Raw genomic sequence first — 18,097 nt, 5'->3', positions numbered from 1 at the left:
TCTGTCTGTACAACAAATGAGCCTCCAAGAAGGTCTCAGTCCAGCCAGCTTCAGAGTTGACAGTGGGTCCATTGTAATTTCGAATGGCTGTATGCCAAGGACACACCTGCAGTGCTTTGCTGCTAGATGTTTCCTACCAGATGTGGATCTGTAGCAACTCCCAATCTCCTCTCCCCTCCAATGGCTGTTCTTATTCCAGGATCAAAACTCGGATCGAGCGAGCTTGTCATCCCTCGGGGCCCTAGATTCGGAGTCGGCCTCGCTAACCGATGAAGACATGTGCAACGACCTGGAAAGCGGCTCTTCTCCTCGGGACGATGGGTCGTCGGCTTTCAAGGGCATCGGCCTGAGCTCCACCAGTCTGGAAAGTGCCGTTTCTCACAACGGCTCTTCAAAACGTTCCTCGCACTGCGGTAAGAGAGCTGCTATTGTTGTTTTTCCCCCTTGTCTGCTTTCATCTCGTCGGCTTGGGAAACGGCTGTTGCCCTGGTGGGATGCTCCCCCCCTCCTTCCAGAAGGAGATGGCATTAAAATTGGAAGAAATCCAGAATGGTCTCTAAAGCTGTAAGATTCCTTCTTGCAGGCAATATTAGAAGGAGTGGTCTCTCTCCTGCCATCTTTGCCCTCGTTGGGTTTTTTGTTATTTTAATGTCTTCTCTTCCACGCCAACTGCTTGGATCAACTGCGGGGAAGGCTGTTTTCATTGCAAGAGGACGGTCCCATGGATGGGTCACTTGTTTCTTCCATTTTTCCCTACATCATAAAAACTGTTTCTTCCATTCTTCCATACATAATAAAAATGTTACAATGACAAACGAAAGAAGCAAACGCAAATAAACCAACAATCAAAACAAAAGAAAACATATAACAAACATTTGGGAAATTTCTTTCCCACTCATTTGAAGTTTTCAATCAGAGAGTTCTTTGTCCTCTTTTTAAAATTATTATTATTATTATTATTATTATTATTATTATTGTTGTTGTTGTTGTTGTTGTTGTAATATTAACATATTGCTTTGCAATTTTACTTTTTTGGGGGGGGTGTTTTTTCCTTAAATTTACTTATTTTTTACTCTTTCCTCTAGCCCAGTGTTTCCCAACCTTGGCAACTTGAAGATATTTGGACTTCAACTCCCAGAATTGCCCAGCCAGCATTCGCTGGCTGGGGAATTCTGGGAGTTGAAGTCCAAATATCTTCAAGTTGCCAAGGTTGGGAAACACTGCTCTAGCCAATCATAAAAGTTTCCCCCTATCTTATAATATTCTGAATCTTCTTTCCCTTCGAGCTTTTTTGACAGCATGTCCATCTCTGCACAGTCCATTAACTTTTTAAGTATCATCCCTTCTTCCGTTATTTTATCAGATTTCCATTGCTGTGCATATACTATCCTTGCAGCTGTCAAAATGTGAATAATCTTCTTCTTTTTTAACTTTCTTATTAAAGATACCCAATAAATATAATTCTGGGTTTTTTTCCCAGTTCTTCCTTTGTTATTTCTTTTAACCATTCCACCACCTTGTTCCAATAATTTTGGGCCTCTATGCAGGTCTACCATTGATGATAAAATGTACCTTTTCCTTTCTTACATTTCCAGCATATCAGAGGGACCTTTGGAAACATTTTAGATAATTCTTTAATTTTTTAAATATAGGGTACCTAGAGTACTGTCCCCAGTTTTGGTCACCACACTATGTATATTTTATTTTATGTACGCTGAGAGCATATGCACCGAGACAAATTCCTTGAGTGTCCAATCACACTTGGCCAATAAAATTCTATTCTATTCTACTCTATTCTATTAAAAAAAACCTAGGAAAAGGGCAGAGAAAAGCAACCAGGATGATGAGGGAGGCTAAAACATATGAAGAACAATTGCAGGAACTGGGCACGGTTAGTCTAGTGAAGAGAAGGATCAAGGGAGACACGATAAGCAGTCTTCCAATATTTGAGGGGCTGCCACAGAGAAGAGGGGGTCAGGTTGTTTTCCAAGGCACCTGAAGGGCAGACAAGATACAATGGATGAAAACTGAATAATGAGAGATTCAACCTGGAAATAGAGGTATAACAAGCAGGAAGAGGTATAACAAGCAGGAAGAGGGAGATTATGATCCCGCTATATAGAATGCTGGTGAGACCACATTTGGAATACTGTGTTCAGTTCTGGAGACCTCACCTACAAAAAGATATTGACAAAATTGAACGGGTCCAAAGACGGGCTACAAGAATGGTGGAAGGTCTTAAGCATAAAACGTATCAGGAAAGACTTCATGAACTCAATCTGTATAGTCTGGAGGACAGAAGGGAAAGGGGGGACATGATCAAAACATTTAAATATGTTAAAGGGTTAAATAAGGTCCAGGAGGGAAGTGTTTTTAATAGGAAAGTGAACACAAGAACAAGCGGACACAATCTGAAGTTAGTTGGGGGAAAGATCAGAAGTAACGTGAGAAAATATTATTTTACTGAAAGAATAGTAGATCCTTGGAACAAACTTCCAGCAGACGTGGTAGATAAATCCACAGTAATTGAATTTAAACATGCCTGGGATAAACATATATCCATCCTAAGATAAAATACAGAAAATAGTATAAGGGCAGACTAGATGGACCATGAGGTCTTTTTCTGCCGTCAGACTTCTATGTTTCTATGTTTCTTTGAAATACGGAGATATTTTCTGACAGTGAGAACAATGGAACAGAAGTTGCCTCCAGAAGTTGTGGGAGCTTCATCACTGGAGGCTTTCAAGAAGAGACTGGGTTGCCATCTGCCAGAAATGGTGTAGGGACTCCTGCATGGGTGTGGGGTTGGACTACATCAGTGTTTCCCAACCTTGGCAGCTTGAAGATATTTGGACTTCAACTCCCAGAATTCCCCAGCCAGTGCATGGTGGCTAGGGAATTCTGGGAGTTGAGGTCCAAATATCTTCAAGTTGCCAAGGTTAGGCAACACTGGACTAGATGATCTCCAACTCTGTTAATCTAATCTAAATAATAAATAAAGTCCCCAGAATTGTTGGGAGTCAGGTGGCAAATATATTTTAATTATTGCTATTGTTATTATTATTCCATTCTCTTTGAAATACAGAGAGGTGGCAGCTGGGAGGAGATCTTCTTTTCCAGGACTAGTGTAAATATTTGCTTTTACAATATTCTTTTGGTTTTTAGGCTCCTATTCAAGATCAGAGGTGGTTTCATCTTGCAGTCCAAGCAGCACCAGCGTTTTCCAGAATTACGCCCTGGAGGTATGGTATTTTTTCTGCCGTTACCATAAACAGATTTCAAAAGAAGGTTTATTTGCCTTCTACTTTCACATTACATTTTCCCTTAAAATTCTAACATTTCAATCCAAGAAATTTTCCAATATAATCAGCTGAAATTTCACAGGAGCATTTTTGGACAGGTACAGTGTTCCCTCGATTTTCGCGGGTTCGAACTTCACGGAACGTCTATACCACGGTTTTTCAAAAATATTAATTAAAAAATACTTTGTGGTTTTTTTCCCTATACCATGGTTTTTCCCGCCCGATGACGTCATATGTCATTGCCAAACTTTTGTCTGCCTTTAAAAAACATTTTTTAAAATAAACTTTAATAAATAAACATGGTGAGTAATAATCTAAATGGTTGCTAAGGGGATGGGAAATTGTAATTTAGGGGTTTAAAGTGTTAAGGGAAGGCTTGGGATACTGTTCATAGCCAAAAATAGTGTATTTACTTCCGCATCTCTACTTCGCGGAAATTCGACTTTCGTGGGCGGTCTCGGAATGCATCCCCCGCGAAAATCGAGGGAACACTGTATTCTAAGGAACCCCCACCCTTCAAAGAAACTGCAGGGCATAATTACCATCTGGACTGAGGCGGTTTTGATAACCCCAGTGTATGTTCTGTCGGGCTCTCTGGTAGACTCCTCCCAAAAATTCACAGGTATAAATTTCAGACACACACACGTTTGAAAATTCAAAACAATGTTCTTTATAAGGAAAATTCTCTTAAACCAAGCCCTCTTTTGGTATAGCAAAGAGCACCCGTCTCCAAACAAACTGGTAATTTGTACACGTCCCTTATCAGTTCTGTGATACTTAGCTTGCAGCTGTGAGGCAATTCACAGTCCTTCTTCTTTCACAAAGTGAAACACACTTTGCTCTGGTTTAGTTTCAAAGCGGGGAAAAATCAGCACACAAAAAATCAAAGTCAGTAAAGCAGTCACGAAACACAACGATCAGATAATCCTCCACAATGGCCAAACCCACAGGCTGCTCTTTATAGCAGCCTCACTAATCCCCACAGCCCCACCCAACCACAGGTGGCCTCATTTTCTTTGATAATGTCTCAGTTGTTGTTGCCTATGCATCGCTCTCCGCATGCGTGGCTGTATCATTAACTCTTGTTCTGAATCCAAGGAGGAGCTAGATAATTGATCTCCTTCTGAGCTGTCTGCCACACTCTCCTCCTCCCTGTCACTCATGTCTTCTTGGTCAGAGGAGCCTTCATCAGCAGTTTCCACCGGGGGCAAAACAGGCCTGCAGCATGTGGATGTCTCCCCCACATCCACAGTCCTTGGGGCAGGAGCTGGGCCAGAGCTAACCACAACAGTGTATGGGAGCTGCTATGAGAAAAATAAAACAGACAGATCAGTTTAAAATGTATTTGTCAACTGTATACATAGATTAATTCAGCTGTTAATTTTGTTGACATTACAGTGCCGCCACTTTTTCTTCCTTTGAAGAAACTAATTAATTTCACTGCCCTCTTTGGCCTCCTGTTTCAACATCAGGGCTTTTAAAATTAGATAATCAATTAAAAGCTGGAAAGGCACTGGCTTGATCCTCAATCCTCCAGAGCTAATTAAAAGGTGTGAATTGGTTGGCTCTGATCTTGGCCTCATTATTTTGAATTAACACTCTGGTTTCGTGGACAACACTTAGCCCCCTAGGAGTCTATTATTATTATCTATATATTTATTTTGTCAAGTACATATTGGTAATATACATAGATGTAACATTGTTTATATCCATAAGATGGGTACTGATAAGAGGGAACATTAGGACAGGGTTGGTAGGCACACTAGTGCGCTTATGCACACCCCTTACTGACCTCTTAGGAATTGGGTGGAGTCAACACTGGACAGTCTAAGGGTAAGATTTTGGGGGGTTTGGTGACAAAACTTCAGAATCAGGTAGTGAATTCCAGGCATTAACCACTCAGTTGCTAAAGTCGTATTTTCTACAGTCAAGTTTGGAGCAGTTGACTTGATAGGAACCATTCACAGGAAGGAAGTTGTAGAAGATAATTTTATGAGCTATGCTTAGGTTGTGCCAAAGGCGACATAGTTCTAAACTTACTAAGCCCAGGATTTCAAGTCTGGTTGCGTAAGGTATTCTGTTGGGAGTAGAGGAGTGGAGGGCTCTTCTTGTAAAGTACCTTTCTATTGTATTTATGTCCGATTGTGGTGTGGGTTCCAGACAGATGAGCTGTCTTCAAGGATTGGTCTGGCGAATGTTTTGTATGCTCTGATTAGTAGTGTGAACTGGAATGTCCATCAAATCTGAACTGATGCGTATTCTGCCTGTTTTACACTTGAATAAAATTCACCCATAGAAAACTAGAGTGTATGAACACACTTTTGCTCAAAGCCTGCCAAACTAATAAATGAGGGTTTGTGGTGTAGATAGCACAGATCTGTGTATCCTAGATCTGTGATGGCAAACCTATGGCATGCGTGCCACAAGTGGCACATGGAGCCCTATCTGCTGGCACACGAGCCATTGCTCTAGCTCAGCTCCACTATACATGTGTGGGTCCACCGGCTGATTTTCTGGCTCACACAGAGACTCTGGAAAGTTATGGGGAATATCTTTTTTTTTCTTTTTAGCAGACTGTCAGAAAGCATTTATCTTAGTGTGTTGTGATATTAGATTAGATTTATTGGATTTATATGCCGCCCCTCCCCGCAAACTCGGGGCGGCTCACAACAATAATAAAAACAGTACATAATAACAAATCCAATGCCCACCAATCTAATTACAGTTTAAAATTAATAAATTCATAAAACAATCGCAATGTATATAAAAACAGACACACAGTCAATCAATCAATGGCAAAACAACATGGGCAGGGGGAGATGTTTAGTTCCCCCATGCCTGACGGCAGAGGTGGGTCTTAAGGAGTTTACGAAAGGCAGGGAGGGTGGGTGCAATCCTAATCTCAGGGGGGAGCTGGTTCCAGAGGGTCGGGGCCCCCACAGAGAAGGCTCTTCCCCTGGGTCCCGCCAGACGGCATTGTTTGGTTGACGGGACCCGGAGAAGGCCGACTCTGTGGGACCTAACCGGTCACTGGGATTCGTGCGGCAGGAGGCAGTCCCGAAGATATTCTGGTCCGGTGCCATGAAGGGCTTTGTAGGTCATAACCAACACTTTGAATTGTGACCGGAAACTGATCGGCAACCAATGCAGACTGCGGAGTGTTGGAGTGATATGGGCATACTTAGAGACACCCATAATTGCTCTCGCAGCTGCATTCTGCACGATCTGAAGTTTCCGAACACTTTTCAAAGGTAGCCCCATGTAGAGAGCGTTACAGTAGTCGAGCCTCGAGGTGATGAGGGCATGAGTGACTGTGAGCAGTGACTCCCGGTCCAAATAGGGCCGCAACTGGCACACCAGGCGAACCTGGGCAAACGCCCCCCTCGCCACAGCTTCCCTAAAAGGAATAAAGGTAAAAAAAAGTTCTTTGATGAGTGATTTAGCCCTGGGGAAGAGAGTGCACTTAAAACCCTGCCGCCTCCTTTCCTCTCTGCTCCTTTTATGAAGATTTTCTCATTTTTTGCTATATCCCATCACCTGCAAAAATGCCCAAATGCCCAGGATAATTAGTCAGCTAGACATAGACCAAGTTTTTCAAATTATGGGGCATATGAAAAAAAATGCTGCCTATTTAAGTTTTTTAAATTGTGGGGTTTTATGCTTATTAAAAGTGCTGCGGTTAATTTTATTTGAATTTTGTATTGCTCAGTTTATCTAAGTATCTCGATCAAAACTTGAGTATTAATCAGTAATTGTAATTTTAAAATGGCATTATTTACTCATTTTTAAGGGCAGAAAAGGGTGTCCCTTGAATTTAACAAACTTTTTATATGAGTTATATGAAAAAAGTCATCAATGAAAAACAGTTTTTCACTGCAACGTATGATTAAAGGGTTGGGGTCCCTAAATTATTGGTATAGAATAAACACAATAGAGATAATAGATCCGTTATTATCCATGTACTTTGGATGAAGCATTGTGCTGTTTTCCACTGGATCTGTTTGTTAAAACTGGACTTTTCCCCCCAGGCTAGCAAACTGTAATTAGTTTAATTTGTAGATTAGTCAACTAAAGCTTTAATTGGTTTTACTGACGTGGGGAACAGTTTTTATCAGAGTAAAAAACATCTTTCTTTTCAGAAGCTTTTTCAGTGCTGGTACTTAGAATTATCTCTAACTATGCTGTTGAAAATGTTGTCCAATTGTGTTAAAAAAAAAATAACAGTCTCTGCAACCCTCTGGCCAGCGATCATCCTTCTATTTTGATCTTCCTGTTTTTGATCTTCTATTTCAATGTCATACCAGCAAAGGAATCAGAAAATACTTTGTGCAATTCTTCAAGTTATTTTTATAAATTATTTGGAGTTCATGCTCTTTGGTCCTTCCTTTAGAAGGCCTCCTAAATCATTCCTGGTTGTGGGAAATAGTTTTAAGTTTCCCACAAGTTCATGAGATTGTTGCCATACCCATTAAAATTCTCATCAGGTGCAATGACTGGCATCCCTCCACGGCCTTTGCCCTGTGCCCAAAACTGAAGTTCTGAGTTTATAGTTACCGTATTTTTCAGAGTATAAGAGGCACCTAGATTTTAGAGGTGGAAAGCAAAGAAAAAAGTGGTGTAGTAATATATTATTTAATGAAATACCAGTGTAGCAGAATACTTTTTACAACCATGTACACTTTTTACAAACTTCAAACTTGACAGCTTTAAGACTTGTGGACTTCAACTCCTAGAATTCCTCCTCCAGTCATGCTAGATGGGATAATTAGAAGGAAGGAAATAAATTTTTGATGACCACAATTGCAAATTCAACTTTTCTGCTCTGGAAATATCTACACAGTGGTACCTCTACTTAAGAACGCCTCTACTTAAGAACTTTTCTAGATAAGAACCGGGTGTTTAAGATTCTTTTGCCTCTTCTTAACAACCATTTTCTACTTAAGAACCCAAGCCCGGAAAAATTTCCCAGGAAATTTGAGAGGGGCACAAAGGCCTGGCCAGTTTCCTGCCATTCTCCCTTTAGTCCCGGCCATCTCGGGCTTTTCTGGGCTGCCAGAGGAGCCTTTTGGTGGCGCTTAAGGAGGCTTTGGCAATCTAGAGGGAACAATGCATTTTCCTTTCTCTGAGGACTTGGAGAGGGAATAAACCTCTGCCAGTACCCCTCCTTTTTTTTTAAGCCTTAAAGTTTTGGATTTTTTTTATTCCCCTCACCTCACGTTCTTCCTTTAGCACGACTGTCCTCCTCCTCCTCTTCCTCCTCCTCCCACCCAAATTCCAAACTTTTATTTTTTTCCTAATGGGTTTGCACGCATTATTTGCTTTTACATTTATTTCCTATGGAAAAAATTGCTTCTACTTAAGAACGTTTCTACTTAAGAACCTGGTCACCGAACGAATTAAGTTCTTAAGTAGAGGTACCACTGTACATTTGTTTTAAAAAAAATGGAATAAAAAGATCCTTACTTTTGAAGGCAGAGCAGGAGGCTGGGAAATTACAAAAGAGACCCAAAGAGACATTTCTTTTTCAGCAGTCTCAGTATCGAATGTCAAACCAAAACCCAAAGGGCCTCCATGGTTTTAACTCAGTGCCTCCCCCAGGTCCTGATCTCCAGCTGTTCCCGATGTCGAACCTGCGACTGCTTGGTTCATGACGAAGAAATCATGGCTGGCTGGACAGCGGATGACTCCAACTTGAACACGACCTGCCCGTTCTGCGGAAATCTCTTCCTGCCTTTCCTAAATATTGAAATCCGAGATCTCCGGGGTCCTGGCAGGTATTTATTTATTTGTTTGTTTGTTTGTTTATTTATTTATTTATTTATTTATTTATCAGATTTGTATGCCGCCCCTCTCCGCAGACTCGGGGCGGCTCACAGCAATAATGATACCGTGTTTCCCCGATAGTAAGGCAGTGTCTTACTTTATTTTTACCCCCAAAAGCCCCCCTATGTCTTACTTTCGGGGTATGTCTTATATTGGAAAAAATAAGACACACCCCGCCAACCCACCTACCCGAACCCGCAACACCCGTGTCCGGTAAAAAGTAGTAGCACCCTCCCCCCCCACACACACACACAAACACACGGAGACACATCCGCATCCCCGCCTGCCCGCCCCGTCCGGAGCTGCCGGAAAGGAGGCGGGCGAAGGAGGGCGCAGCTCCGGCTGCTCGCCTCGCCCGCCCACCCGGCGTCTCCGAAGTTTACCGGTCTCTGGCGGGCGCCTTTCGGCAGGAGAAGCCTTCGCCGGGCTGCTTCGCTGCTTGTTGCTGTTCCTGATGCTCCCGCCGTGTTGCCCGTCCCGGCCGGTAAGCTTCGGAGACGCCGGGTGGGCGGGCGAGGTGAGCAGCCGGAGCTGCGCCCTCCTTCGCCCGCCTCCTTTCCGGCAGCTCCCCGCGCGCCCTTCGCCTCGCCGCGGCGAAGGGGATGGGCGCGTGGGGAGCTGAGAGAAAGGAGGCGGCCGAAGCGGCGGCCCTGGCCGAAGCGGCGGACCAGTTCGCGGCGCTGGCGAGGGAGCTGCGCGCCCAGGAGAATCTCCCTTACGCAGCCTGGTGCCAGCTGGCGGTGGCGTGCTGCGTAAGGGAGACTCTCCTGGGCGCGCAGCTCCCTCGCCAGCGCCGCGAACTGCTCCGCCACTTCGGCCAGGGCCGCTGCTTCGCCCGCCTCCTTTCTGGCAGCTCCCCATGCACCCATCCCCTTTGCCTCGCTGCGGCGAGGCGAAGGGCGCGCGGGGAGCTGCCGGAAAGGAGGCGGGCAAAGGAGGGCGCAGCTCCAGCCGAACAAAGTGCAGCCGAGCAAAGTGCAGCAGGTCAAGCAGGCCACCAGGACAGGCCACTGCCGGCCGCTCGGAGCTCTCCACAAGGCTCGGCGTGCGCGCGGCTGCTCCTCCGAAGCCGGCTCGGGGGTTTCCATGAAGAGGCGGTGCCTGCGAACTCTTTGCAAATCGAAGGACGGCGCTGGGGCCGAGGGAACCGCCGCCAGGGCTGCTGCCGCGCTGCCTGGGTCTTCCCGAAGTCATCGGGCTCCCCCCCGCAATACCCCCGTGTTTCCCCGAAAGTAAGACATATGTCTTACTTTCGGGGTATGGCTTATATTAGCCAACCCCCCTGAAAACCCCCATATGTCTTACAATCGGGGGGGTCTTACTATCGGGGAAACACGGTACAATGTAACAAATCTAATATTTAATTAATTTATAAAGCCCCAATTTAGAAACCAATCATACATACTAGCATACCATACATAAATTTTATAAGCCTAGGGGGAGGGAAAATGTCAATTCCCCCATGCCTGACGACAGAGGTGGGTTTTAAGGAGCTTACGAAAGGCTAGGAGGGTGGGGGCAACTCTGATATCTGGGGGGAGTTGGTTCCAAAGGGTCGGGGCCGCCACAGAGAAGGCTCTTCCCCTGGGTCCCGCCAAACGACATTGTTTAGTTGACGGGACCCAGAGAAGGCCAACTCTGTGGGACCTAACTGGTCGCTGGGATTCGTGCGGCAGAAGGCGGTCCCGGAGATATTCTGGTCCGGTGCCATGAAGGGCTTTATAGGTCATAACCAACACTTTGAATTGTGACCGGAAACTGATCGGCAACCAATGCAGACTGGGGAGTGTTGGTGTGTCATGGGCATATTTAGGAAAGCCCATGATAGCTCTCGCAGCTACAGTTACAAGGTAACTTGTTTGCTGACCCTTTGAAAAGGGGATTTTTACTGGCGGTATTTTCCACATGCCACCATTTCATAATCACATGAACTCTTCGTAGGTACTTCCTGAAGTCCAGTCCTTCTTCGGAAACTATCCAGCTTCCTTCCTCTTTGATGAACCAGGCCGACAAAACTTGCATTGCTGATCCCCTTTCGGGGTTTACTACAACTTTAATTCCAGCTCAAAACGACGTGGTTTCAGAAAGGTATATTTATTTTGCGGTTTTTAAAACATTCATCCCTACATTGATAACCTTCTTTTCCTCAAAAGGAACTCCCCTCTAAAACCCCCTATACTCCAAACTTGATGAGGTTAATTGGATGGAGAGAAGTGACTTGCAAAATTCACGGAAAAAGCCCTACCCCAAGTGCACCGATTTGACTGAATTCAGACAGTAGATAATTCACACAGTATATAAGACCCAACTGAAACGGGATTGGTTTGCTTTGGGCATCACAAGTCATATGAACACAGCACTTAAGTTCTGTAGTTACGTTGGGGGGAAAAGGTTGGACTTTCATACAGATAACATATGATAAGAATCACAGAAAAATCGAGTAATTATTTTATTCATTGTAATTAATTACTGGTGGCAATGTGTGTTGATAACTTGAGCCCTCAAGTAATTTTAGGATGTTTTCAAAAGAATGGGGGAGAAATAATGAGGGCACTTGCGAGAAAAATGAGCAGACCTGGGCAAGGAGTGGCCCACGGGCCGCATCCAGCCTGCCCACTGTCTGTGACCGGTCCACGGAGGTTGGGGTCCGCTACAATCCGAGGATGAAAGAGCTCACCGTGTCTGCCGGGACTCCTCCGGTTCCTGCTTTCCTGATGAATCATGAGGAAAGCAGGAACCATAGTAGTCCCAGCAGATGCGGTGAGCTCTTTCATCCTTGCACTGGAGCAGACCCCGACCTCCTACCGAGAGCGTCCAAGCAGAGAAACCACGCAAACACTCCAGCGCAGTCACTGTGGTGCACCGTGTTGCCGTAAAGCAAACAATTAGGGGTCTGTAGAGTGGGCCTGGGTGTTTAGGTCACGCCAGGGTCTGGGTCTTTACAGTATTGGGTAGAACTGAGTTAATTATATTTGTCCTCACCTACAAAAAGATATTGACAAAATTGAACGGGTCCAAAAACGGTCTACAAAGAATGGTGGAAGGTCTTAAGCATAGAACGTATCAGGAAAGACTTAAGGAACTCAATCTGTATAGTCTGGAGGACAGAAGGGAAAGGGGGGACATGATCGAAACATTTAAATATGTCAAAGGGTTAAATAAGGGTCAGGAGGGAAGTGTTTTTAATAGGAAAGTGAACACAAGAACACGGGGGCACAATCTGAAGTTAGTTGGGGGAAAGATCAAAACGTGAGAAAATATTATTTGACTGAAAGAGTAGTAGATCCTTGGAACAAACTTCCAGCAGACGTGGTTGGTAAATCCACAGTAACTGAATTTAAACATGCCTGGGATAAACATATATCCATTGTAAGATAAAATACAGGAAATAGTATAAGGGCAGACTAGATGGACCATGAGGTCTTTTTCTGCCGTCAGACGTCTATGTTTCTATGTCCGGCCCTCTAAAACCATCCCAATTTCTCATGCGGCCCTTGGCGAAATTAATTGCCCATCCCTGCTCTAGAGAAAGGGTAGAGAAGAGGAACAAAGATGTCCGTATACCATGATCAGTTGAAAGAACTAGGTAGGTCTGGCCTATCAAAGAGAAGGATTAGGGATGACATGATAACTGTTTTCCAATATTTGAGAAGCTATGAAAGAGAAGAAGCCATCAGCCTATTTTCCAAAGCAGAGCAGGACAAGAGGTAATGGGTGGAAGCTAATCAAGGAGAGTAGTAAGCTAGAACTAAGGAGAAATTTCCTGACAATGAAAGTTGCCTTCAGAAGTTGTGGCTGCTCCATCACTGGCGATTTTCAAGAAGAGATTGGACAACCATTTGCCCAGAATTGCATAAAGTCTCCTGTTTGAGCATGGAGTCAGATTAGAAGACCTCCAAGGTCCCTTCCAACTAGAAACATAGAAGACTGACGGCAGAAAAAGACCTCATGGTCCATCTAGTCTGCCCTTATACTATTTCCTGTATTTTTTCTTACAATGGATATATGTTTATCCCAGGCATGTTTAAATTCAGTTACTGTGGATTTACCAACCACGTCTGCTGGAAGTTTGTTCCAAGGATCTACTACTCTTTCAGTCAAATAATATTTTCTCACGTTGCTTTTGATCTTTCCCCCAACTAACTACAGATTGTGTCCCCTTGTTCTTGTGTTCACTTTCCTATTAAAAACACTTCCCTCCTGAACCTTATTTAATCCTTTAACATATTTAAAAGTTTCGATCATGTCCCCCCTTTTCCTTCTGTCCTCCAGACTATACAGATGGAGTTCATGAAGTCTTTCCTGATACGTTTTATGCTTAAGACCTTCCACCATTCTTGTAGTCCATCTTTGGACCCGTTCAATTTTGTCAATATCTTTTTGTAGGTGAGGTCTCCAGAACTGAACACAGTACAGTGTTCCAAATGTGGTCTCACCAGCGCTCTATATAAGGGGATCACAATCTCCCTCTTCCTGCTTGTTATACCTCTAGCTATACCTCTACCTAGGTAACTATGTTACCCTGTAAATGGCTTAGACTCAAGGGGACGATAGATCGCTTGTGTTCCAGCTTATTTATCAGGTTCTAGTGTCTTTCCTACTCCCGAGAATCTTCCCAGCAGTATAATGTTGTTCTCCAGTCAATATGTAAACTTTCCCAGCAGCTGCAAGATGAAACATTTGGACACCTTCTGTGCCAAGAGCATCCAGATCCCTTCTCAACACAGGCATCCTTCAGCCAAAGAGGAACCGCTTGGCCATCCCCTGTCAAGAAGCGTCAGTGCATACAGTTCTTTAGCGATAGATGAAGTGGGGGTCCACACCCACAACCGTGTGATGCCCACAGGGAGCCTGCCTGCAACGTTCCAGCAAAGTCCGGTAAAGGTCCAAGTGTTATTTATTTTTTTATTTTATTTTATTTTATTTTATTTTATTTTATTTTATTTGATTTGATTTGATTTGATTTGATTTGATAGCGAGAGCTATAATGGGCCTTCCTAAATATGCCCATGTCACACCAAGACTCCGCAGTCTGCATTGGTTGCCGACCGGTTTCCGGTCACAATTCAAAGTGTTGGTTATGACCTATAAAGCCCTTCATGGCACCGGACCAGAATATCTCCGGGACCGTCTTCTGCCACACAAATCCCAGCGACCAGTTAGGTCCCACAGAGTTGGCCTTCTCCGGGTCCCTTCGACTAAACAATGTCGTTTGGCGTGACCCAGGGGAAGAGCCTTCTCTGGGGCGGCCCCGACCCTCTGGAATCAACTTCCCCCAGAGATCAGAGTTGCCCCCACCCTCTTTGCCTTTCGAGAGCTCCTTAAAACCCACCTCGGTCGTCAGACATAGGGGAATTGAGATATTCCCTTCCCCCTAGGCTTATAAAATTTATGCATGGTATGTCTGTATGTATGATTGGTTTCTTAAATTGGGGGTTTTTTTTACATTACTTTTAGTATTAGATTTGTTCATATTGTCTTTTTGCTGTTGTTAGCCGCCCCGAGTCTACGGAGAAGGGCGGCATACAAATCTAATAAATAAATTTGATTTGATTTGATTCGATTTGATTCGATTCGATTTGTATGTCGCCCCTCTCCGAGGACTCGCAGCAGCTCACCACATATTCAAAACAATATACAATATACATATCTAAAAAATTCAATTAATATAGCTAAAAAACTTTAAAAACTCTAATAACATTTAAAATCATCAATTCCCATTCACACAGCAAGACATACTACACTTGTCAGCCAGTGGGCTAGGGTCTAATGGCTCCAAGCCTGGCGGCACAGATAAGTCTTTAAACTTTTACGGAATGCGAAGAGGGTGGGGGGCATTGCGAATTGCAGAAGTGGGTCTCGGAGGTAATCTGGTCTGATGCCATGTAGGGCTTTATTATTATTATTATTATTATTTATTAAATTTATATGCCGCCCTTCTCCGAAGACTCAGGGTGACTTACAACATATAAAAGCAGTATACATCAAGATATAATTAAGTTAAAATTAAGGATTACATTTTAAAAGAAACTTAAAGGCCTATTAACATGCACACATTCTTTCAAACAAATCTACTATACATTCATTGGCCAGGAGGTAGAATCTAATAACCCCAGGCTTGGCGGCATAGAGGTGTCTTTAGACTCTTATGGAAGGCGAGGAGAGTGGGGGCAAGTCGAATCTCTGGGGGGAGTTGATTCCAGAGAGCCGGGTGCCCCACAGAAAAGGCTCTTCCCCTAGGTCCGTCCAAGTGATATTGTCTAGTTGACGGGGCCTGTAGAAGGCCAATCTTTATAGGTCATAATCAACACTTTGAATTGCATCCTTAAACCAATTGGCAGCCAATGCAGTCTGCGGAATTCTGGAGAAACGGTAGGCACAAGGGTGCACTTATGCACGCCGCTTACAGACTTCTTAGAAAAGGGGAGAGGTCTATTGTAGATAATGTAAGGTTGAAGATTTTGGGATCGGGGGAAAAAACAACAGAGTCCGATAGTGAATTCAGAGTCCGGTAGTGAGTTGCCGTAATGTCAGCTCCAGCACACATACATGGGCTGACCAGCTGATTTTTTTAACCTTCTTTTCGGCTGTTTTCACTCTCCCCAGGCTTCAGGAAAGCCTCCTGAACCCTGGAGACTGCGAAAAACGGCCCAGCTGTATTCAAGAATTGGTCTGACAAATGTTTTGTATGCTCTGGTTAGTAAATCGGTGCTTCTAGAGAAGAAGCTGCGTAGAATTAAGTTTGTGACTCTTAGTGCTTTTTTGGCAATGCTGTTGCAGAGGGATCTGGCACTTAGGTCATTGGAAATGAGTACTCCAAGGTCTTTGACTGAGTGAGGGTCTTCTGCGAGTTCAGTTTGTCCAAGTGTGTATTTAGTATTCGGATTCTTTTTACCAATGTGTAGGACGGAGCATTTGTTGGGTGAGATTTGCAGTTGCCAGTTGTTAGACCATTCAACTACAGTAGTACCCCTAGATATGAGCATAATTCGTTCCAGAAGGGAGCTTGTATGTCGAGCAACTTGTATCTGGAACAAATAACTTTAGACGTTGTTTTTCCCCTCCAAGATAACCAAAAGCAAGGATTCTTGCGCCACCTAGTGGACGCTCGGCTCGTATCCTGAATTTGAGCTACTCACATGTGGAGCAGCTCGTATCTAGAGGTACTACTGTACATGGTCAAGGTCCTTTTGAAGGGTAGAAGTATTATCAGAGGTTTTAAATAGCTTAACATCATCAGCAGAGAACACAATTGCTTGTAATATTGTCACAGAGATCGTTGGGAAGTAAATCATTCCTGCTGTTGGATTGGCAATGTTATTGTTGATCCTTTTCCAGGTAGTCCTTTATTTACAACCGTTCACTTAGCAATCATTTGATGTCACAGCAACCTTGTAAAACAAGTTTGAGGATCATTGCAACATCCCCTTGGTCATGTGATCTTGTGATTTGGACACTTGGCAACCAGCATATGTTTGTGATGGTTGCAGCATCCCAGGGATTGTCGTTTGCCATCTTCCCAATCTACTGTCAATAAGCAGAATCAGTGGAGGAAAACTGGATTTGCATAACAATCACATAAGCAAAAAAACAATGAAATCGGGCGTATCCCACATGATGTCTGCCTTGCTTAGCAACAGAATTCTGGTCCTCACTATATGTATGTATGTATGTATGTATGTATGTATGTATGTACCGTGTTTCCCCAAAAATAAGACACTGTCTTATATTAAGTTTTGCTCCAAAAGTTGTACTACGTCTTATTTTCGGGGGGTGCCTTATATTTCTCAAATAAGACAAATTCACAGGCAGAAAAGCTGACACCCCAAAGAAAGTGTACCGTACGGTACACTGATTATGGTACGGTACCTGTCAGTATGGCACACACACACACACAAACGACGGCACTTATATGGTACAACAGTATACTCCCGCTATTGCAGCTTCCGGCCACCAGAGGAACTACAGTCTACGCACTGTAGTGGAGACTGTAATGGCAGTGAGACAACAGCAGACTGTGTCTGCTGTACTGGACAGTACAAAGCGATGGAAGGGGCCAGCAGGGGAGGCCACATTATTACGTACCGCTATGAACAGCTTTGAATGGTACCGTATGTTTTTCCACCGTACCGTACGTAAACTTGACTACGCCTGATTTTCAGGGGGTGCCTTATATTAGCAAATTCTGCAAAACCTCTGACATGTCTTACTTTCGGGGTACGACTTATTTTCGGGGAAACAGGGTCTGTATGTATCTATGTATCTATGTATGTATTTTATTTATTTATTTATTTATTTATTTTATTTTATTTTATTTATTTATTATTTGGATTTGTATGCCGCCCCTCTCCGAAAACTCGGGGCGGCTCACAACAAGTGAAAAAACAATCCAATACATTAATCCAATTAATTAAAATATTATAAATTTAAGAAAAACCCTTATACTAACATACACACACACAAGCATACCATATATAAATTCAACGTGCCCAGGGGAAGATGTTTAGTTTCCCCATGCCTGACGGCAAAGGTGGGTTTTGAGGAGTTTACGGAAGGCAGGAAGAGTAGGGGCAGTTCTGATCTCCGGGGGGAGTTGGTTCCAGAGAGCCGGTGCCGCCACAGAGAAGGCTCTCCCCCTGGGGCCCGCCAACCGGCATTGTTTAGTTGACGGGACCCGGAGGAGGCCCACTCTGTGGGACCTAATCGGTCGCTGGGATTCGTGCGGCAGAAGGCGGTCTCGGAGATATTCTGGTCCAGTGCCATGAAGGGCTTTAAAGGTCATAACCAACACTTTGAATTGTGACCGGAAACTGATCGGCAGCCAATGCAGACTGCGGAGTGATGGTGAAACATGGGCATACCTGGGTAAGCCCATGACTGCTCTCGCAGCTGCATTCTGCACGATCTGAAGTTTCCGAACACTTTTCAAAGGTAGCCCCATGTAGAGAGCATTACAGTAGTCGAACCTCGAG

General features: G+C 44.0%; 1 protein-coding gene across 4 annotated transcripts in view; it reads left to right on the top strand.

Moving 5' to 3' along the window:
• The window catches only part of DENND4A (DENN domain containing 4A), a 128,883-nt gene that overhangs the window by 100,382 nt on the left and 10,404 nt on the right, over positions 1-18,097 (top strand). For 3 of the 4 annotated variants that reach the window (XM_070762668.1, XM_070762665.1, XM_070762666.1), the window contains 5 exons: positions 200-413; positions 3,166-3,242; positions 8,901-9,076; positions 11,067-11,213; positions 13,787-14,003. In XM_070762668.1, coding sequence (XP_070618769.1) covers positions 200-413; positions 3,166-3,242; positions 8,901-9,076; positions 11,067-11,213; positions 13,787-14,003 — 831 coding nt within the window. The remainder of the gene's footprint in view (positions 1-199; positions 414-3,165; positions 3,243-8,900; positions 9,077-11,066; positions 11,214-13,786; positions 14,004-18,097) is intronic. The other variant, XM_070762667.1, reaches the window with a different exon arrangement.

The sequence above is a fragment of the Erythrolamprus reginae genome, chromosome 10, assembly GCF_031021105.1.
Source record: "Erythrolamprus reginae isolate rEryReg1 chromosome 10, rEryReg1.hap1, whole genome shotgun sequence".
In the NCBI taxonomy this organism is placed as follows: Eukaryota; Metazoa; Chordata; class Lepidosauria; order Squamata; family Dipsadidae; genus Erythrolamprus; species Erythrolamprus reginae.
The sequence above is the reverse complement of the archived record's forward strand: the minus strand, read 5'-3'. Positions and strand labels throughout refer to the sequence as shown.